The 21,910-nt window shown below is 40.7% G+C and overlaps 1 protein-coding gene across 1 annotated transcript; it reads right to left on the bottom strand.

Annotated features, from left to right (window-relative positions):
* Positions 1–415: 415 nt before the first annotated feature.
* b3gnt2b (UDP-GlcNAc:betaGal beta-1,3-N-acetylglucosaminyltransferase 2b) lies at positions 416–21,540 on the bottom strand. Its single transcript, XM_079730233.1, has 3 exons — positions 21,267–21,540; positions 10,934–11,085; positions 416–4,680 (listed from the first exon to the last, which is right to left on the bottom strand). The coding sequence occupies exon 3, from the start codon at positions 4,669–4,671 to the stop codon at positions 3,478–3,480; it is 1,194 nt and encodes a 397-aa protein (XP_079586359.1). The 5' UTR covers positions 4,672–4,680; positions 10,934–11,085; positions 21,267–21,540; the 3' UTR covers positions 416–3,477.
* Between the last annotated feature and the right edge of the window lie 370 nt (positions 21,541–21,910).

Below are 21,910 nucleotides of genomic sequence, written 5' to 3'. Positions count from 1 at the left end.
CTGTTTGTCCTTACTGTAGCATTTACTTATTATACCTTTTCCTTCACTGATGCTGTGCTATTACACAATAAGTTTACCTACGGGGGATTGATAAATTGTTATCTAATTTTATCTAATCAGGCATGTCAAAGTTCTCATATCAAAGCTGGTGGCCGGGTAACAATCTCAGCCACAGACCGGTTGTGCAGCATACAATAGCGAATGCTTGACCTGTGAGGAGTCATCAAGTGCAAATCATTCTAGAAGTGGTGTTTGGGTTTGGTTCGCCTTAAAGCGGTTGATCCAGTCTGATTTATGTTCATCAAATGACAAAGACTTATCTTCGAACTGTATGCTAGTGCACTGTGATTAATGGTTCATAGAAGTCAACATCCTATCTTCAATCAATAGGATGAAAAATAATCAGAAGGAAGTATTACAAAAAAGGCAAAATACACTTTATTGAGAAGTTATTCTAGCATATAAAAAGCAATAACACGTGACATCGAATATTCATATAGCTAACAAACAGTCACACTTTGGTAATCATCGCTCATTAGTGCAGTGGATGTTGAAGTATTACACTAAACAGGCTTTAAATACAGAGTTGTGATACAGTTACAGAGAGGAACAGGTGTGAACTAAACTATTGGTCATTCCAAGGAGTCAATGCCTCTGAATTCATGGCAAAATTGGTTCATGAAAAGGTTGTCTGGGAGGAACGGGATAATTCCCACACATCCAATTTCCCAAGTTTAATTTTATACACATTAACAATTGGATATCCACAACTTTGAAAATTTTGAAACATTTCTGGAAACACTATGGCCCAACATAGCAATCTACACTCATCAAGTAAACACAAAGGGAACATGAAGAACGGCGCTCTGCATGTACTGACTCTTGCCTTTAGACTTGGGATCTCAACCAAAAGCTTGCACTGGTGGTCATGTACCAATCAACATATTGGCAGAACATTTGATAGAAATAAAATAAATAAATACTGTAGGTTTGCTGTAACATTCCTTGTCATTTCTGTGCCCTAACTGCTATGGAATTTCTGTGCTCGTCTATTAGAACGTGTGTGCGTTTGCGTGTGTGTGTTAGAACGTGTGTGTGTGTTCAGAAAGAGGCCATGGATCACCAGTGGTGTCAAAAGGACCCTTAAAATGGCAACGCAAAAGCAGCCATTTAAAACCCGTAAACAATTCAAGCTGCCACCAAATGATGAGATTGCTGGGAAAACGTTGGTTCTACCAAGTAAAGAAGCATCAAGCTATATAGAAAGACAGAACATACGTTTAAGTTGCTCAAATTATTTTCAGCTTTTATCACATTTTATACTATAATATTTAGTATTTGTTGCACTCTCGTCTGGCCTACATGATTGGGGTTAAGAACGTTAACATAAATTAATGAAGTGTGTGTTAATGATTTAAAAGTAATTTGGTGATTTTTTCCATCCTTCTACACCATCCAAATACAAATAAACCAATTCTATAACCCTGAGTTGGTATTTTGCTCCTGTCGGGGAAAGAACAAGACGATGGATCACTTGGTCTGAAGGCAAAGGCACCAGAGGCATGAAGAAGGCTTCAAGGTGTTAAAAATAAAGCATGCTAAAAGACCAAGTGGTAGTTCACCACTTGGTTACCAGCATCCCACATGGAATAAGGCTATGGTGGTGTAAACCTGTTCACTGTTGCAGTTCCCAAACCTGACCAGCAGGGGGTAGCATAACCGAGATCTATGCAGCTCGTCTTTTCTTAACACCTTTTCATTCCTAGTCAAGTTTGAAATGTACATGTGTCAGTGAGGGGGGAAATACAACTAACAAACTAAACCAAAATGCAGAAAAATTAACCAAAAAAAACCCACAAACAAATTAAAAGACAAAAAGAATGAGGCAAATGAAGATATGGAAAACTTGACACCAATGCCAATGGCCCTATCTTTTGGTGGTGTTGGATTTTAAAACCAAAGGAGTGGCGAAGAGGCAGAATAACAAAAGAAAAGGAACATCCATAAGGCCCTTTAATAATATATACAGCAATAAAGCTTTGCATTGATAGTAAAAAAAACAACCACTAGAATCAATACGACCATTGATAATGTACAGCAACAGTCACTGGGACCTACAGGAACCTGACGACACATTGACAGCATTTGGATTTCTTTAGCTTTTCCCCCGATGTCCAGACCAGCTGGATAGGGCTTCCCTGTTACTCAAACAAAAATCTCGACTCAGTCACTAAAACATACAATCTGAAACCAAGAAAGGGAGCTGTGGACTTTTAGACCAGAACAAATCTCTAATTTGGAAGAAAGTGCAATTTGGTGTGATGCTATACCTTTGACTTATATATAATAATGGTACTTTAATCAAACTTTATTTTATTGAAATTAAAAAATCTAGTAAAAAATATTTATTTTGGTTAAGAAAAGTAAAAAGTGTAAATGTTGAAGACGTACTGTTGTACAGTTCCTTAACTACAGCAGGGGTGTGGAGGGCCAGAAGTGAGTCCTACTGGAGGTACTGGGGGGGGGGGAGGAGTGTGGACGGGAGGGCCTGACTCTACAGGAAAAACTTTACTGAGGGTGGCCTTGGAAAAAACAGCCAGCATGTCTTGGGCTGTTGACTCACTGCAAAAGTATTCATGTTAAAAGTTGCTGACTTTTGAGTCATATACCAGTAGGTGGGTATTTTTTCACTTCACAAATGAGTGATTTCACCTTCAAAGAAAGGAAATTGTCTTGTTTCAATGATCACTTGCCTCTTTCTGTGGATTTTCATTATTACCAAATAAACAGCAATTTTATTTGAGTTTTGCACATTTTATAGAAAGTGTAATAATATGACCCATTTCGATTTTTTCTCTTTAGAATGTTGGAGTGCATATATGTCATACCGTTCATAACTGTGCAACCACTCGATCACCTGACATTATTATATATGCGGTAGCTGTGGAGTACTTCAGGCCAAGGCTGAGGGTCAGAGAAGCAGGCTTGAAGGAGAGCCCTAGTTGACCAGATAGCTTAAAGCTTAGATCTTCCTATAATACAGCATTCAGAGACAATTGAGCACACATGTTAAAGCAACATAAAGGCCATGTAAATGTTGTGATATAAATATGTGCACACAAAGAACAATAATGTAACTTAGCATTAATCAAGTCAAAATACTATGGTGGCCATTTCTTCAGAAGGAAGCCTTTGCTACCGATACACTTCCCCGTTCACTTTGAAGAGCACAATGTATTCATCACCTGGTGACCCCCTAGTGTTCATGACAGTTATCCTATGACGACTCAACACTGCCCATCTTTAAGACCTCATCATTAAACAATATTGGCCCAGGACCTTTAAAGAACAGCAAGTTTACATCGGTGGCCACAGTCTGTTTTTGCAAGTCCAGCAATTGTGAGCAATCGTCAACACAAAGCAAACACAAAGCAGTTTTGACCCCGTTATGTGGAACAAACACGGCTAATGCCTGGTCTACTGGCAGTTTAGATGAGGGTCACTCAACCAGGCCCAGATCTGGATCATCTCCTGGGGGGTTCGAGGGTGAACCAGCATCAGGCTCTTGTAGGCACAGGGGTTGGCCCGATACTTCTCCTCGATGTCAAAAGTCCTGAAGCCTTTGTGCTTCTCCGGGGCCAGACCCAGCTTGCGGAGGCACATCCCTGTGTACACGTCGTCGATGGGATAGAGTGCCACGCGCTTCGAGACGTTGTGCAGACGGGCTGCCAGATCCCCCGAGTAGAGGTACCCCCCGCCCCCGGCATACGGCGGGTAAACCCCCACATACATGCTTTCTGGGATAAAATACTTGACCTTTTTGTCCCGGTGGGGCCCGGCGTTGGTGATCACATCCCCCACAAACAGATCCTTGGCTTTAGGAGCGGAGAGGCCGCCGAGGAACTGAAGGATGCTGTAGGTGTTCACAAAGACATCGTCATCACCCTTGAAGATGTACTGTGCTCCGGGGCAGTGGGTCTCTATCCAGCCCAGAAACAGCACCTCTTTAACGGTCAGGTTGAAGAAAGAGTCGCGGTAGTCCCACTGGACGATGTCGTGGTGGCGGGAGCTCTCGTAGCGCAGCATGTCGGAAAGGTCCGGATGATGGTCCACCTCCGATGTGTTACCCAGCAGGAAGACCGTCTTCACGGTCCGATTGGCCAGGACTCCCGACCGCCCCCAGGACTCACGGATGGCCTGGCGGCGGTCAAAATGTGGCGCTAGTGATTTGATGGCCAAAAGCAGGAATGGGGGGTCCATGCACAGGTCAGGTTGGTCCACCAGCAAGGGATAGGAGCGGCAACGCATGTATACAAGGAAGTCCTTGAAGCGGCCAGGTAGGGAGTTGTAGTCTTTCACCTGCGTGGTGACCTTGAAATCGGCATGACACAGGTCAGAGGTCAAGGCCGTGTCATTCAGCCAATGGGGAAGGTCATCAGTGCTACAGTTAGCGGTCAGGATGGGGTTGTTCCGGAGGTCCAGAACCTGCTGTTGGAGGTTCCAGTAAGCCTTGTTCGGGACTACCTTGGACCAGAAGGGTTTTGTTGGTAGGTGGACCTTGTTTGGATCCCCCTTTTCCTGGCCATTGTTTCGGGAGATCAGAATGAAGATAAAGAGGTTCACCATTACCACCGTCACCAGAACCTTCATCCTCCTCCACAACAGTGCCATGGCCACGCCCTGGGAGAGATTCAGAAAAAGAGCACAATAGGGGGGGACGGAAAGAAAGAGAGGGGAACAGGACAAAACCATTATTCCTTCAACTATTAAATTGATGTCTACACTATTACACAAATACATGTGTTCAATGTATAGTATATAATGAAGTGCCCTTACATGCCAAGGGTAAACAAGCTGGGGAATCCTTTTTCTGAGAGTTTAATTATTCAAGCTAAAAGCAATACTTCATCATCTACCTTTACTACTTTTAAAATCTCATAGTGTTCAAATTCCTCCTGAAACAGTGGGTTAACTGGCTCTTCAAACTGTTATGGTATTATTAAAGTATTCCTATCAGTACTCGGTACCCAAATACAAATACTTCTGTCTGAAAAAAGTGGAATCAATGCGATTCTCCGTATCAACAGTAGGGCTAGAACCGAGCAAAAAGACTACAACCACCCCCCCTATCCGTTCCCGATCTCTGTTTCATTTACAAAATGCAGATTTACAAAATGCCAAATAAAACACGACAGAAACTGTATTTCACTACGATACTTGATGAGGAACATCAACCAACACCACTTATCACTCGATGAGTTTCACATTTATGAAAACGAAGGTTAAGGGGTGTTTGTGAATGCCCATAGCCAGCCATTGTGAAGCAGGCAGGGGCGATTCGGAATTAGCCAAATACTGGAGACAGGACCAATATTCGAAATTTCGGTGTTAACCACTCTATTTCATCCTAGACAAACCAGCTCAATGTTCACTGTCCTTTAAGTATAATGTGTCCCAATTAGCCATAGCTCAGTTGTTTATGGAAGATGACACCACAAGGCTGAAACCAGCCCTATAACAGTTAAACAGTTTTGAGTAGCATCATAGTTCAACACTAGCGAGATACGACTGAAGAAAGCGAAGTTACTTTGTGATAGCCCAATACTAAACCATTCTAGTTCCATGAAACAAAGGTAAGAACTCAACATAAAGGAGAAAGATTGAGAAAAACGGAGGCAGGGAGATATTAAAACAGAAAAATAGGGAGCTAGACAAAGCAGAGAACAATCCAGGTCTCTTTTGTAGCCTCAGGTTTCTCTTTGGCAGATTTAAGTGCAGGCTGATAACAACCCTCTCATTTAAGGTTTAGTTCCATCCACTATCTGGTGTATTTCCCATTCCATTCATTTTTCAATGTCCTTTCTTTGTCTATAGTTGTCTGTTTTGCTACCCAAAAGAGATATATATATATTAGTGCTGTCAGGCGATTAAAATATTTTATCGCGATTAATCGCATTAATGTCATAGTTAACTCGCGATTGATCACACATTTTTTTCTATTCTAAATATCCCTTGATTTCGTGCTGCTAGCCTTTTAGTGAGATCAGAGAGTGTTGAGAAGGACAGTAATAAAATATATTTGGTAAGATGGATATAAGAAGAGAGACCCGCAGTGAATTCAACCCAGTCCACTTGACATCAGGTAGGTGCATGACAGTGATAGCCCTACCATAAAACTTCAATAGCCCAGGCTTATATTTATTTCAATCACTGAACTTTCGAACAAAACTCTTGCCCAGCAAAGATGGTAAATACTATAACATTTATTATTTAAACCAGTATTAATATTCCTACCGTATGTAGGCCTATACACATTACCAGGCTATCGAATAACGCCCCCCCCCCCCCCCCCACACACACACACACACACACACACACACACACACACACGGAGTGGTAATCGGGAGAGTCGGGAGAATTCCCGGTGGACCGTTAACGTTTCGGGGCTGTCGGGCTGATTACTGCGGGATAACAATATTGCGTTTATAAAAGTTCCTTGCAGCGCCGTCCGGCAGCCTGAGCTGTGCGCCCGCAACCTCTCACTCACAACAGCCGCAAAACTCACACTGTCAACGTCGCAACCAAGTCGATTTTGTCTAGAGGGGAGTAACTGAGCGGCCCCTCCTGAAGTGGTACAGCCCAGGTGGGCCTTGAACTGCGATTGGTCAGAAAGACGTAACAGCTAATAACATTAAACTCTCGTGCAGGCTCTAACAGAGACACAGAAACACGCACACACTTCGAAAGGAGTTTTTCACTCGCTCCGTATCTTTGCTTGCCCCAACAAGTTTGTGCGGCGTGCCTGTTGTTTTGTTTCCGGTGTAGCTAGATCCGGTATGGTGTTGTAGTTTTTCTAACGTGACTAGTTGTTGCTAGACAGCAGGTGAAAAAACGACAACGTTTGCCAAGCCAAAAGAGCGTTAATCGCGCAATAAATTTAATTGATTAACGCTGTTAAAATTGGTTTGCGTTAACGCATAAACCGTTAATAACGCGTTAAACTGACAGCACTAATATATATATATATCAGTGGCGGCTGGTGTTTGTGAGACTCAAGTTGTTTCAGGGTGTTTTGGGGAACTACAAAAAATAGCAAGGAGGGATAATAATGTGAATCAAATGGATACAAATCCACCAGTGGCAGCATTGTACTTTGAAAGCTGTTGGGCAGCATGTCTTGGACTACAAGGGCAAAAGGAAAGGATGCAAAGCCAATTAGTCCAATCAGGCCTACTCTTGATTTGTAATAAAAAAATCTGGGCCCAGCATTGGGCCTATTTGCCCTCAATGACTGAAGCTATTGGTTGTAATTTGGCTAGGTTTGTTTTCAGCTACAATTGTTTTAAGAAAAATGAAGACACAAGACCAAAAGTGATGCCATTTAAAAGGAGTCATGCTCTGAATCATTCATTAACATCCTTTCCATAATATCAAACATAATGGTCAGAGTAACAAACAATTAAAAGAACAACAAGAACATTATTTCACAACTATTTGCATGGGCTGTAAGCCTAACATTGTTTGAGGCAAATGTGGATGTTAATGGTTGTTTCAGAATGTTGGTCATGGTGTTAGGCCAATTGAGATTGAGGGACTTCATTTATAGATCAAGTCAATCCTCCTCGCGGGCTCCGCAGCTTGGCCGCCGGCAGCCCTGCCCGGCCGCGGGCTCCAGTCCGGCCGCGGGCTATGGAAACGGCAATATAACCGAACAGTAGCTCACCGCTCGGTGGAAACGAGGCAAACAACTGAGCGGGTTCGTTGGTTCTCGGAGAATAGACTTGAGGGGATAACCCCTCCCTCCAGGCTGCTCCACAGCCAGGGCTTCTGCTTATTGGTTCATAGCGCAGCCATACGCTATAGAGTGGCAAAGTCACACCCCTTCCGGTAGAGCCCATGGGACCTATGAGATCGAAAGATGTGTGTGTGACGTATTGGCTCCGGCTTCCTCACCTGTCTAAAGGTGCTGCCATCTGTGGCTGGAGTAGTTATTGCAGCTTATATGTTGGTCCTGCTCCCCTTGTGACTAGGTATAGTAATTACAGCTTATATGTTTGATCCTGCTTCCTTGTGGCTATGTGTGGGCAGCTTATGTGCTTAAAATACATAACAAAGCTGACAGCAAAGCACCGTCTGTCTGAGAGAAAACTGTTGGCCAATAATGGCTGTTTAACTAGGGAACTATTTATTTATTTAAATTTTCAGTAAACTTCATTAGAACACCCTGCATTTTTTGTTTTTGTTTGAACTTAAAAGAAAGATAAGTAAAAGATTAATATTTCAGTTCAGTTCAGGAAAATTTAAGTGAGCCATTTATTTGTTTAAATTGTGTAATGTTGCAAATCTGATAAGCTGTTGTGTTTATTAAACAACTTCATAAATGAAGTTAAGTGTTGGAGTTTGTATTATTCAAAATTTTGACGCCAATCTTTTCCCTTTTTCTGTAAATTAATATTGGCTCCAAATATCGGTTATCGGCCCCCTTGACTAATAATAATCGGTATCGGTATCGGCCCTGAAAAAAACATATCGTTCTATCTCTAATAGAAAACCCTGGTTCTAATAATGATGGCCTGAGGACTGTGAATGAGAGCTTAGGACAGGCCATGGGGCTATTGTGCTTTGTGTCCCTGCATACACATTCTCTCGTGACCGCACTCCACTCGGCCTTACTCCATTGTCCAAACATCAATCCACGGTTTGTCTTGAACTTCCTGTCCGTGATCAACTTAACCCATGAACCTCCTAAACACACCCAAATATCCCCCTCCAGGACCCTTATCCCCACCCATGGCACTCTCCCCCTCCCCCCTACCTCACACCACATAATTATTAACCAACAGGTCACATCCTGTCCGAAGACAAATGAGAGAGAAACACTTCTATCGCCATTAAGCACAACATTATTTCCTACATATTGTAGGACATAAAAAGTTTAACCAAAATGTCCCATTTAAACCTGATACATGCCTACAGCAAGCATTGCTATATCAATTGAGTTAAATATTGACACATTTTAAACAAAATATTGATTAACGAATATATGAAAATAAGCAAAGCATGTCATTCAATACATATTCTGTAGTGCTATCCAGTATTCCATTATTGTGACCACGTATGTCTTTGTAAAACAGTTGATTCAGTGTTGAGTGGATACTGAAACATCCTCTCATCTTTTCTTCTCCCCCTTCTTCCTGTTTCTCCCTTTAGGAATCAGGTTACCGTTGTGTTGCCTCGCACCCAATCCTGCCTACACAGCCCCCAGTGTACTCCATCTCTCTGCCACTCGCTTTCTGCTCATTTAATAACGCTCTCCCACGCCCTCTCTCATCACAATCATACTCGATCTCAATCCAGATCCAACATGATTAAAATCCTGATTAACTGGATTATTACAACAGCATCATTCTAAACATACCGTTCTGCACGGTTGGGATGAGCACGTAAACATACAATTAAACCTTCCACTCTTCTCTATGCAAACACAGAGGATTCTGGGAGATGTTGAGAGTGGTGGGAGAACCAGGGGAAAGAAGCAGGACCACATGTCAACAAGCCCGCTGCTCTTAAACTACTAATTAGCAAGGGGTTGACGATAAAAAACATGGCTGGATAGGCATACTGAGGTGCATGGAAGAGTGTCTCTGGCATTGTGGAAGAAACTCAAATTGTAAGCCACGCTATTACCTTCTATCTTTTGGTCAGATTGTACAACTCACGGATGCAAAGAGCTTTTTACAAGAGCTTTCGCTGCACAAGGGCTCTGTTAGAGGTGCAGCCAGGACATGCATCAAGTGGGGTTCATATGTATAGCCAGTATAGCCAAACGTCCCGAAAGGGCAATGAAAAACATCAAAAGTAAACTTTAAAAAGAAAGAAGCCTTATGATAGGAAACAGGACATAGGCCATTAATACTCCCTACGAGTGTTTTTTTGGGCCATTTTCCTTTTCCTTTTGGGGCTTATCTAATGGCAAAATAACCTTTCCTGTACAAATATCCACAAGGCTAATTGACATTATACATCTCTACTCAACATAGCCTCCTGACAGGCGTGATAAAGTTGATTATAACAAGTATCCACAACTCTTCCTGTCTTGCAATACACGCTGGATTGTCCCTGCCGTAGAATTAGAGGATCAGAGGCAAAGCCTCAATATCTCACAAATGTCCTTGACTTCTGCCTTTTAATCTGGTAATAGCACCAGGCCTCAGCAGTGAATGCATTGTATCATACACAGAAAACAAAAAATTGTATGCAATATTTGCTGAATCAAATCACAGGTTATGAGTGCTCCTGAATGTACAGAGGGATTCAACGGTAGTTTCAACAATGCCCTTAAGCTACCAATGAAATTACCATAGAATGGCAGCACTACCTACCTTGAGTGGTAGGGGCGTTTATCTAGTAAAATACTAAGTCAACACAAGCTAATCAGCAATAGCAATTCCAGTAACTGGTTCTTTGTCAAACGTGGCTTTGTCCCCAAGGTTTCACTGTTTAAGTCAGTCAGTATATGTTGTTTTGACAATTGCAGTGACGTCTGAAAACAACGAATATGTCAGAGGAAGTCAGCCTGGTCATATAAACCTTTGATACAAAAAAATAGTGTCAATGTCTATTTGATCAGAGTGTTTTGTTCCTGATAGAAGGTCACTTCAGGGGAAGTAGCGACTCTCTAACAGGGTTTTTATACTTGTAGCTATTGCTGCAATAGCTACAAGTTAAAGGATTTATCAAATACCAGTGTGTCCGTGACGGCCTACTTTATTCACATCTACAGCTCCATTGCACCTCCATGTGTGTTATGTGCGATATACTAGGATAATGGGGCAATGTTGAGCATGTGTGTTGAAAGAGGGTCTTCTATGTCTATGTATGCTAGATGTGTGTGCGTGTGCGTGTACGTTTTTATGTGTGTGAGAGATCTTACCTCTGATTGAGAGACCGGGTCTCCTGAGCTTGTCTTGTTGAGGTGTGCAGTTTGCACCTCTCTTAACCCATGCTGAGCTCCACCCCCATTGGGGAAAGCAGCCAATGAGAATCAAAGAAGGGCATCAGGGCTGGTGAATGACAGAATGGATCCTAGAGGGAGGGAAGGAGGGAGGGAAAAGGGAGAGAGGACATAGGGGAAAGAGGCATGAGCAAATGAGTACTGAGGTTAACGGATAGACAATAACCCCAATTACAAAGTATTATATATTAAAACATGAAATATTCAGCCTTTTCTATCTGAGGTATTAATTGAAAACAATCCCCACACTGGGCAACTGAGAATGAAACACTTTTTAGTTTTAACATTTCAGTCCAAGACATTCGTCAGACTGATCCACCTGAAGAGATCCATCTGATTTAGCTCTTGCAATATCATATTTAGACACTACAGTTACTCGCACAGATGTGGGAGTCTCCAATTTAATATTCTTCCAAACATTATAACATTTTAATCTCTAAACCTCCCTGCCAAACCCCATCCAGCCCTCTCATCTAGCTTTCTGTTTTTGTCAATGCCTCTCTTTTGTAGGCATTCAGGAGCCATGGGCCACAACCACCACCAAACCAGGCAGGTGCCGGCAACACGGTTTGCAGATAGTAGCAGTACAATGCTGGATTTGCATGTGCCCAACAATCACAGGACAAGCCCAAGGTGAAAGAATATGGGTGATGATAGTGTAGTGGCTAGGGTATCTTACGAACCGAAGTATAGTACAACATCCGCAGCCTCCACTCCCTGATTCCCACCTCCACCTTTAAGACATGTGTCTGTATTCAGCCAGCCCAAGCCTACTGAAATTTGTTCTGCAAGTTCTGCAGTTTTTGGTTTGAAGATTTATTTTGAGTCAAGAAAGGTATTTCATACATTGCACCATTAAGCCGTCATCGTTTCAGGGAAACAAGGACAATGTCATCTTTTAAACAATCAAAACCACTCCCTGGAATTTTAATCACACAAGTCCATAGATAATTTGTATGAAAACCGTTTGAAGCTATGGTCCTGAAGAAGAACATTTTTGAAGGTTTTCCAACATTGTCACCATTCAGCAAAATCTATCCTGACGGACATTATGGGTCCAAGAGGCAAACATTTTCAGCATGCGAAATAAGGCATGTACACCAGTTTTCCGAATGATGAAGATTACACGCATGTAAAAAACTATTTACACCATTGGCGATGCAAATATGTGGCATATTCTTTATAATAATGGTGCTGGTGAAAAGACGGATGGAATACTCAACCTACAGCCTAGTGAAGACTAGCTTTACTCCGACCTTTCTGCCTATTATTTATTTGGCAAGAAAGAAATGTTTATTGGTTGAATTACCTCTAGTGGGCAGAATGTTTAATAAAGGCATGGCAATGCATAAGCCTGTGTAGTGTAATGGTAAATAGTAAATATTAATAATAGGCTACATTTTAGCATCAAAGAAATGTATTTAAAAATAAGGATTGAAAATCAAATGGGATTTTAGAAGAAGATTGAGAGTTGCATTCACACTACTGCTGTGACTGACAGCAAAGTTGGATTCCACTATCCCAGAAAACTGTCCTGATCAGAGAAAAAAGAGCCAGGAGAGGTCCAAGGTCATATGGTCTCAAAGACAGGTGAACCAGTTGACTGAGACCATTTCTCTCAGGAATGGTTGTAGGCTGTGGCATTTTAATAAAATAGATAGGGCTTGCTTTAGTGCTAGAGTTCTAGCGAGAATTGTAGTGTTATCCTTGTCAACTGTAACGCAATTTACGGTCCCTATGAGTTCTGTACTCAGATGAACAGTCCCCGGAGCGAGCAGAAAAGGTACAGGACAAGAATAACAACAATGAGAAGCAGAATATGTACAGAGCAATGTCCAAATCATGGAACAGAGGCAGACTTCCCTCAATCTAAAATCTAGTTTTCTCCTCTCTCTAAACCATGGAACTGAAAGTTCCATGGTTTAGCAAAATATCGTCATTGGGAGCATAACATTCCTAGCGTTCCGTCTCGGGATGAGGAACAAGGTTAGTAGGACTCAGAGCATGAGTGGCTCTGAAACCCACTGATGTCCACCAAGAAATCCTACTGGATATTATAGTTTAGCTTTTAGAATTATGAAAATAACGGATTTGTTTTTTAACAAAAATAATCCCTTTGTATAGGAAAAAAGGATTAGCTTTATTAATAAAATCGTGATTTTGAAGGAGTCACCACTGGCTGATTGATGCATGTCGATTTTTCTACATAAACTATCTGAATAATCGCACAGAAAGCCTAACAATTATCCCAGTTGGAAATTATGTAGAGACAATTTAGCACACAAATTACAGCTCTTAAAAATCATACCTATAGCACATTTTATTCCCCAACAACCCTAAATACATCTAATCTGGCAACCCCTATTTGAAAGGCTATTAATTTCACTGCTCTGAGCTCTACATGCAAAGTTAAAAATTTTAATAAATGACCATATTGGCCATGACAATTTCATGGTATATTTGTTTTCTGTAAAATTGTATACATTTCTCAACTGCTGCACTGCTGCATCTTTAATGAGCACTGGAACACAAACATCATTACAACTTATGTTTGTGAGCATTAAATAAATGCCAGCTGCTCTGAATTATCAAGTGAATTTTAACAAGGGACATCCCTTTGTACCAATTTGATCCGAAATTACATTTTGTTTGATTTGCATTAGTTATGTAAAAATTGATTGTTGAATAACATTAAATTATCTATTTGATGGAAATTCCTACCAGGGATTCAAACTAGCCATAGGTATGCTAAATGACATAAAAATATGATGTTTGTGAATCAGAATGAAGGAGGACTGCCTAGGACTGCTTGTAAACCAGTAAAAAAACACATCGCTCTCTGACATGAAAAGAGGTGATTTGTCTCAGAGAAAGCGAGCATGAAATGTCATTCTGGATACAGGATTTTTGTAATAGAGCAGGACAAAAATGAATAAAGTCCCCCTATTGTAAATTATGCAACAGTTAGTTCCGATCAAGTAATTTGATTAGACGAGGCATTCCATGAGTGCTGATATAGAGTTTAACAGCACTGGGACATTTACCTATACATGCATCACTCCGCTCTACAGGTGTTCTAATAACCGTTAATGTCATTAACGGTCTTTATGTAGCTTTAATTGCAACAAACTTTGCACCGCAAAGATGGACATGTTTCCAGACATAACATTTGAGTTGATATTGCTTAAACATGGTACGAAAAGTAGCAAGCTAGTGTGTTAATGTGTTGCTTGGAAACAGTTCAGATCGAGTCCAGTTGCGGATCTAGTTTTGTTGGCGGAGCCAAATAAATCATTAAATAAACAAACCAATCATAATCTTTTGTTGCTTAAAAGTTAACTAATAAATAGAGAACTAAGTAATAATAAGTAATAAGTAAAACTGTTGTATAAAAGCAATATCACAATCGTGCTGTTGTACTGAATATCAACACGGCTGTGATTATCTTTGGCACTCGGCCTACCGGATCACAGCTGTGCTGATATTCAGTACAACAGCACTCCCTCTCGTGTGATATTGCTGGACATTAACTGAACTGATCGTTCAGGGAGGGGGTTTACCTCAAATCAGTGGGAGAGGTTAATCATTAATGTGCCGGGGACACTGTGTGACACCTCCGGTAAACAGATAGGTAATCTTGTATGTTTACCCTCTACCTAAACACACACACACACACACACACACACACACACACACACACACACACACACACACACACACACACACACACACACACACACACACACACACACACACACACACACACACACAATTCCACTTCTGTTTAACAATAACATGAGAAACCAAAGGGGAAGCCTCCACTGTGCAACAGAGCACATCATTTAGTGACACACACACACATACACACAATTCCACTTCTGTTTAACAATAACGTGAGAAACCAAAGGGGAAGACTCCACTGTGCAACAGAGCACATCATTTAGTGAATGACAAGCACCACATTAAGGAAGCACAGCCCTTTCTATAGATTGACTCATTTACCCTGCCAAGAAGTGTTTATAATACAACAGGACTGTATAAACCAAGCTTATGTGGCTCATTAGTCATGGGCAGTGGGCCTAGCTCTGCAGTTCATCTGTTCTGTGTGTCTTGTAACACGGACATGTATCCTTTCCACTTTGCTCAATGAACCCAGAACAAATCTGAATACCAAATATGAAGACATATGAATTTTATTTTGTATCGTGCGATGCAGGTGTTACAGGGGCAGATCTTAACCCAGCAGGCTACTGCTCTTGCAGTGTCTTGTCATTCTGCTAAAATGCAAGATAAAATGCTTTGGAGCGTCTGCGGAAGTGCACAATTCAGAGTGTGAATAAAACCCATGGGGACAGGATAGGGCAACAATTGAAATGCTTTTTCTTCTGATGAGGCCTCTATTATCAGTCAGCAAGTCAATCTTGACCCCAAAACGAACCCAGATACACCAAGGACAGAAATAGATAGGGAGCCATAGTTGACCTACAGGACAAAGACAGGTTAAGAGGGGTGAATTTCATATCGTGTCTGAAAAACTTTTGTTAAAAATGATAATGGCAAGCATTGTTTAAAACAACAAGGTTGAGTCAACTCTTTCTTTGGAAGGGATCACGTTAACTTATATTGCACAAGTTTAGGCAGAGGTTGTGAAATAATGGACAAAAAGTGTTTGGAAATAAGTTTGAAGCTGTGCCATCATGTGAACTGCATGCATTTGCCAACCAAGGCAACAGTACCATGCGAGATTTCCTCACTGATCAGACCATTTTTGGACCACACTGGGGATTAAAATCCCCCTTGTTAAAAATCGAATGAACAGCACGATAATGCAGAATAATAATCGACAGTAATAACCTTTCAATTAAAGCCTTAGTGAAAAAGGGAAGAGTCGGTCAATTCAAACACACAATTTGGATGCTTCTTAGTGTTCAGATGGAAAATGGTATGGTACATTTAAAGATGGCCTGATTGAGGGACTGTGGAAATAGAGGCTAAAGTGCCTGGTGTGTGATACAGGAAAGCACGTGAGGTGAGTTGGTACCTGGATACCAAATATTTAAAGTACACACCACAATTCACACAAAGCCACTGAGATAATTGAACATATACAATCATGCCTCTGTGTGCAATAGCATATGCCCATAATAACCATTTAAGAGTTTAATATTCTCTTTACATATCCCAAATGGGTAAAAGCTATGACCATTGACCCAAAACAACTGCTAAACTGGAAACATAGATCACTGATATACAGTGTTATACAGTAATCAAACATGGACATCACTGGTAAATTTCCAGATAGATATGCCAAAGACATTAACCGAATACCACGCCCAGGCCATTATCAACATTGATGTTAGTTTTAAAATGGTGATGGTTGGGAAGTGTGGAGGAGACAGTTGGTTTGAACATGGGCATTTTCTTTTGGAATGAAACTCAGGGTCTTAAAAATGTTTGTGCTGATCTCTGGCTGACTATTCCGGTCCACCATCCCCATGTCAATAATGGAATGGAATTAATGGTTATGGACAAGAACACGTCAATTTAAACTACTCAAGATCTCTCTCACACACACACACACACACACACACACACACACACACTTTTGAATGTGCGTTTATAGTCCGATTCCATGAAGGTGAGAAAACAGAGGAACCTGACTATGTTTGAGGAATAATGAAAGTGAAGTATGGAGTATTAAGGAGTAGTAAGTATGGTGGAAATGAATCACTCAAGGGTGTTGTTCCCTGTGGCTCTTGAATAGGGCATTATTTCTAAAAGCAAGACATTAACTGGCATGTTGGCCTATACCTCTCCAAAAAGCATTGTGGTCTGTTTGATGGAAGTTACGTGAGTGCTGATGAATCATCATCATTGAGTGATTATGAATCATCATCATCCATCCGATTCATAAAAGCTAGTACATGTATGGTTTCAAAAGTGATCGTACTACATTGAGAACATACATCAGAATTGTAACTGGTAATTGGTTTTGTAACATCCTATTGAGTGATGTCCTATTGAGTACAGTACATCATATCCTTGAGTACAGTACATCATACCCTATTGTGTAATTTACTGAGTGAGTGTGCATTACGTTTTGTTTTATAGATACAAGAGGAACTATAAAAAACAAACTAAACTAAACTAACTACCTAAAAACCAACTGAACTAAACCTTCAAAATATGGTTAGAATTTAGGGCTGCATATTGTGTGTTATTTAAAATGAACAATGAATCAAGACACACGCAATGTTGGCTGATTCTCGCCTCCAGAATAGTGCCTTACAGGAGCGAATCAGACCCTGCCCAGTCTTTTTGATACAAAGGCCACAGCTCAGCCCAAAGACATGTTATGGCAGGCTTGAAATGGCAGCTCAGGTTATTGTGAGAGTGGAATTAGCCGACCGATTTGATGGAGAACACAGGGCCTCCGTAGCATGACAAAACACAAGAGACATCTGCTCGAAAATGGGTAAACCGCCAATAGGCAGACTATTAGTCTACAAGATGAAGGGGCGGAAACAGGATGTTACTGTCTGTTGCTGCAGTACAGTAATACTGTGAGGAGAGACAGGCATAATGTGTGTTTAGGCACTAGGCAGCAGATTCACAGACCAGCGTGCAAGTCTCAAAATGAATAAGCCACACACACACACACACACACACACACACACACAAACACACACACACAAACACACACACAGACACACACAAAGCAAGGCCGATGACGTGTATCGTTATGATGGCTTAATCAACCAGACTGGAAATCTAACTTTGGTCATGTCATGTGTCACGTGTGTACACATGCTTGTAGTAACTACGGAAGCAGCAATTAACTGGTTTCACTATTAACTACACTATTAAACTGTCATGGTTTGGTAACCAAGGATGTGGTACCGATTGTACCACATACTCTCACCAAAATAACCCAGAGTATTTAATTATACTGGAGTTTTACTTTTTAATCCTAGTGTTGAATAGTATATCGAATAGTTGTTCATGGCTGAGGGGGATTAGGGGGAGACGGTAATCACTCTTTAATAGAAAGTTTGTAGCTAAAACAAAACTTTGGCAATACAACTGCACACCTTCCTGTTGTGGAAAGCACCCTATAAATCACATCCTGCAGTGCAAGTAAACATTTGCTTGTAACGCCGAAGTAGACTTCCAGCACCATACCATGATGGGACCTTATAATTAATCGTTGTATCCCTCGTGGTAACAATTCTGCTTTAACAAGATTCAAATAAAACAAGTAAGCAAGGATTAGTTGTAATTATATATTTGGGCAAAGACAATCAAAACAGTGACAAAATGTGCAATGCTAAACCAATTAAATCGTTGATACAGCCAAACATATGCAGTACTGTCATGGTAGTAAAGAATGGCAAGTGACAAGTTGTTAGCGTAAGCTAAACAACAGGAACCATGGCTCCAAGTCTTGGCAAGGGGGGAGACGTTTGGCTGCATGTTCTCCTTGTGAACGATGTCCCTTTCTTAACACTATGAATTTTGTCTCATTCTTTGCACTTATAAGGATAAGTGCAAACTCTTCCAAATGTTTTTATACTGGTTATAGGTTACTTTTGATCCAAATATTACTGCTAGATACATTTTATGACAACGTTTCGGTGAGAGGAATAATAGAGTCGGTAATTAGATTACTATGCAGCTAAGTAAATATTATGCCCTTGCAATACGTTTGACCACACCTCCAAGATGCTTTAAAGAGTTGTGCTTTGTCAGGTACCACATCCTTTCACTAAAATATCCCATTTAGAATATTTGATTATACTGGAGTTTTACTTTTTAATCCTAGTGTTAAATAGTATAGCGAATAGTTGTTCATGGCTGAGGGGGATTAGGGGGAGACGTTAATCACTCTTTAATAGAAAGTTGGTAGCTAAAACTAAACTTTGGCAATACAACTGCACACCTTCCTGTTGTGGAAAGCACCTTATAAATCACATCCCGCAGTGCAAAAAATAAGGAAATATGGATTTTCTTTTCCTGGTATTGTTAAAGTTGCAATGTGTAAGATTGCGTTAGCCGGAGGGATTGATTTAATAATCTCTTTATAAATCCTCCTTTGGTTGTTGAACCTCTAAATTATTTATTGAAGCACATCCACATAAACACCAACAGATTTACATCATGATCTGTGTGAGGTTAGTAGCTCCTCCCCATCCAGTTAATTGGTTCCTTTAGCACATTATGTTAATGTCATGTTTTTGTGGCCCTAAGCATAACTGGAGGGTGAGCGGCAAAGTAGCCTGAATACAGAGTTCATCATCATTCATTATTAAAGCCACCATTGCAGTTAGCCTCAACACCCTTAATAGCTTATGTGTAGTTATAATACAAACCACTGCGATTTACTCTACAATCAGCTGTATTGATCTGACTGGAAACTTTTTTTATGGAACAACAGGATATACAAGTGAACATCAATTCAGTCTGTCTCCATTAGACTTCTGACATGTTGTGCTGATTTTTTTTCCCATACCAAAACAATAAAAGTAAATCAGTACATTATCAGATATTATATATACCAGCTGTTACATCATATGTTAAGTCATGAGGCCATTTTATGTAAAAATATAGAAGACACAAAAAAAAGCTATCGGGGTCATATCATCCATCTATTTGTGTGTAATTTCTTGTTTTAATTTTTTTTTATTTACAATAGCTTAGCTGGCTTTAGGTAGTTAAATGAATCCTGAGGCTGCGTAACAACAAACAGTGAACACAATTTACCATGCAAACTGTGGTACAAACCATTAATATCTGAATTTTCTTTCATGCTGTGGTTGTTTTGTTATATTTATACAAATTCAATACACATGGGTTCTTGGAGTTGAATCCATTTTTGTATACGACAGACCACTAATGTTTCCGGCACTGAAACAGAGTCCTGATTCTAAACATAGGAGAACATTTGATCTTTTCCAGTTTTGTGCTATTGTTGTTTCTCCACATACAACCTGACCAATATCAGAGCTTCACATACAAACTGACCTTTGCTGTAAATTCACATACAAACAGACCAAACAAAAAACAGCAATGAAAATATCTCCAGGAGAAACTCCATTGATCAAATTTACACTAGTATGCATCAATTCCAACACAGATACTCACACACACTTCTGCAGAACTTGACATTAAAGTTGCAATACAAAAGGATACAATCTGCTCCAATATTGTCAACCCAACACCGAGGTCGTTTGGAGTCAAGGTCTTCCCATGAACTTCCACTTCTGTACGTTTCATTATTTCAAGTGGACCTCACAGGAGGTCGTACTAACAACATGATGATGGGCAAACAGCCTCATTTCTTTTGTACCACTATAAAAATAAAAATAATTTCGAAGATGTCCTAAATAATATGTTTTTTCCACATTCTCCACACCTGAGGTTACCGGTTTAAACTCCGGCTCTGCCCTCGTTGTACTCACTGGAGAAAGTTTGGTTTTATCACCAAAAGGCCTTATCACAACAGTCTGCTCCGACGTCTCACTCCGACCCACTGACTACAGCCACAACCGCCCTACTCAGTGGATAGGCTTTGATAACCAGGATTTGAGAACAAGAGAACCAGGCAGTGACCGCGAAATATTCTATAACACTATATATCTAATTGCATTCATTCAATTAAATGTCAATTCATTTTTAAAAAGTTTATTCCGAGTTCCGAGTGTTCTTGAATGCAGCATCGCTGTATAGTTCAGACCATAACTTCAGTAACACAGACCATAACTTCATGTTATATGTCGGAGAACACAGACCATTATCGTATGTGCTCACCGAGATATAACATGAAGTTATCGTAACCATAACTTTGTTCTATCTCGTTGAACACAGACAATAACTTCATGTTATATCTCGTTGGACACAGACCATTACTTCAGGATACATCTCGGTGAACACAGACCATAACTTCATGGAGCCAGTCGGTGAACACAGACCATAACTTCATGTTATATCCCGGTGAGCATAGACCATAACTTCATTTATATCTCGGTGAACACAGGCCAGTCCACCGAGATGTTACATCTCGGTGGACACAGGGTCGGTTTCCCAGTAAGAACTTCCTTCTCAGCTCATTCTAATAATAATTTACAAAAATTAACCATTGAATGTCTACCCACAAATCTGAAACTTTTATAAAAGTGATTTTACTACTTGAAGAAAAATCTAGCGTACTTCGATGTTGCCAGCAATACACACGGTTTAGTCATTAAGAACATACCTTTTGTGTCTTTTGTGAGCAGGTAGCCTGGATGCAACAAGCAGATATATTCCTGGATCTCACGCGTCTCAAGAAAACCCCGATATCGACGTAGGACTCTGACTCGACCGCCACACTTAGTTTTCTTTTAGTCTTGTAAGTACCGCAGAGGAAAGCCTTTGGGTTGTCTCGATCTGGTGAATTAGGACATCATACTAAATGTGAAAGTGGCGAGGTAAATGTAATGTTCATTATGTTGCCCAGCCCTGATTCTCGTGTGTGAGCCTGGCTATGATTGAACAGTTGCTCCTCCTGAACGGTGACGCAGCTTTGCTATGCAGACAGAAAACAGGGCGGGGCACTGGCGCTCCGTCTTTACACTGCTCTCTCTCTCTCTGCAAAGGAAACAGGTGGGAGCCTGTTCGTACCTCGAAACCAAACTGGGACTGCGAACCCGTCCAACACGCTCACCTGCTCATATCTGCGTTACGTGTTTCCCTATTCCTTGTTTGCAGTTATTTACAGCTTTACATTGGATTAACTATTTACACTGTATAGAAAGTCAACGTGGGCTAATGTCTGGCAAACAAAAGTATCTCTCTCTCTCTCTGTGTGAAAAGGGACGAAATTACAATGTATATGAAAAGAGCTTAATGGAACATTAG

Source organism: Pollachius pollachius (assembly GCF_949987615.1).
Source record: "Pollachius pollachius genome assembly, chromosome: 2".
In the NCBI taxonomy this organism is placed as follows: domain Eukaryota; kingdom Metazoa; phylum Chordata; class Actinopteri; order Gadiformes; family Gadidae; genus Pollachius; species Pollachius pollachius.
The sequence above is the reverse complement of the archived record's forward strand: the minus strand, read 5'-3'. Positions and strand labels throughout refer to the sequence as shown.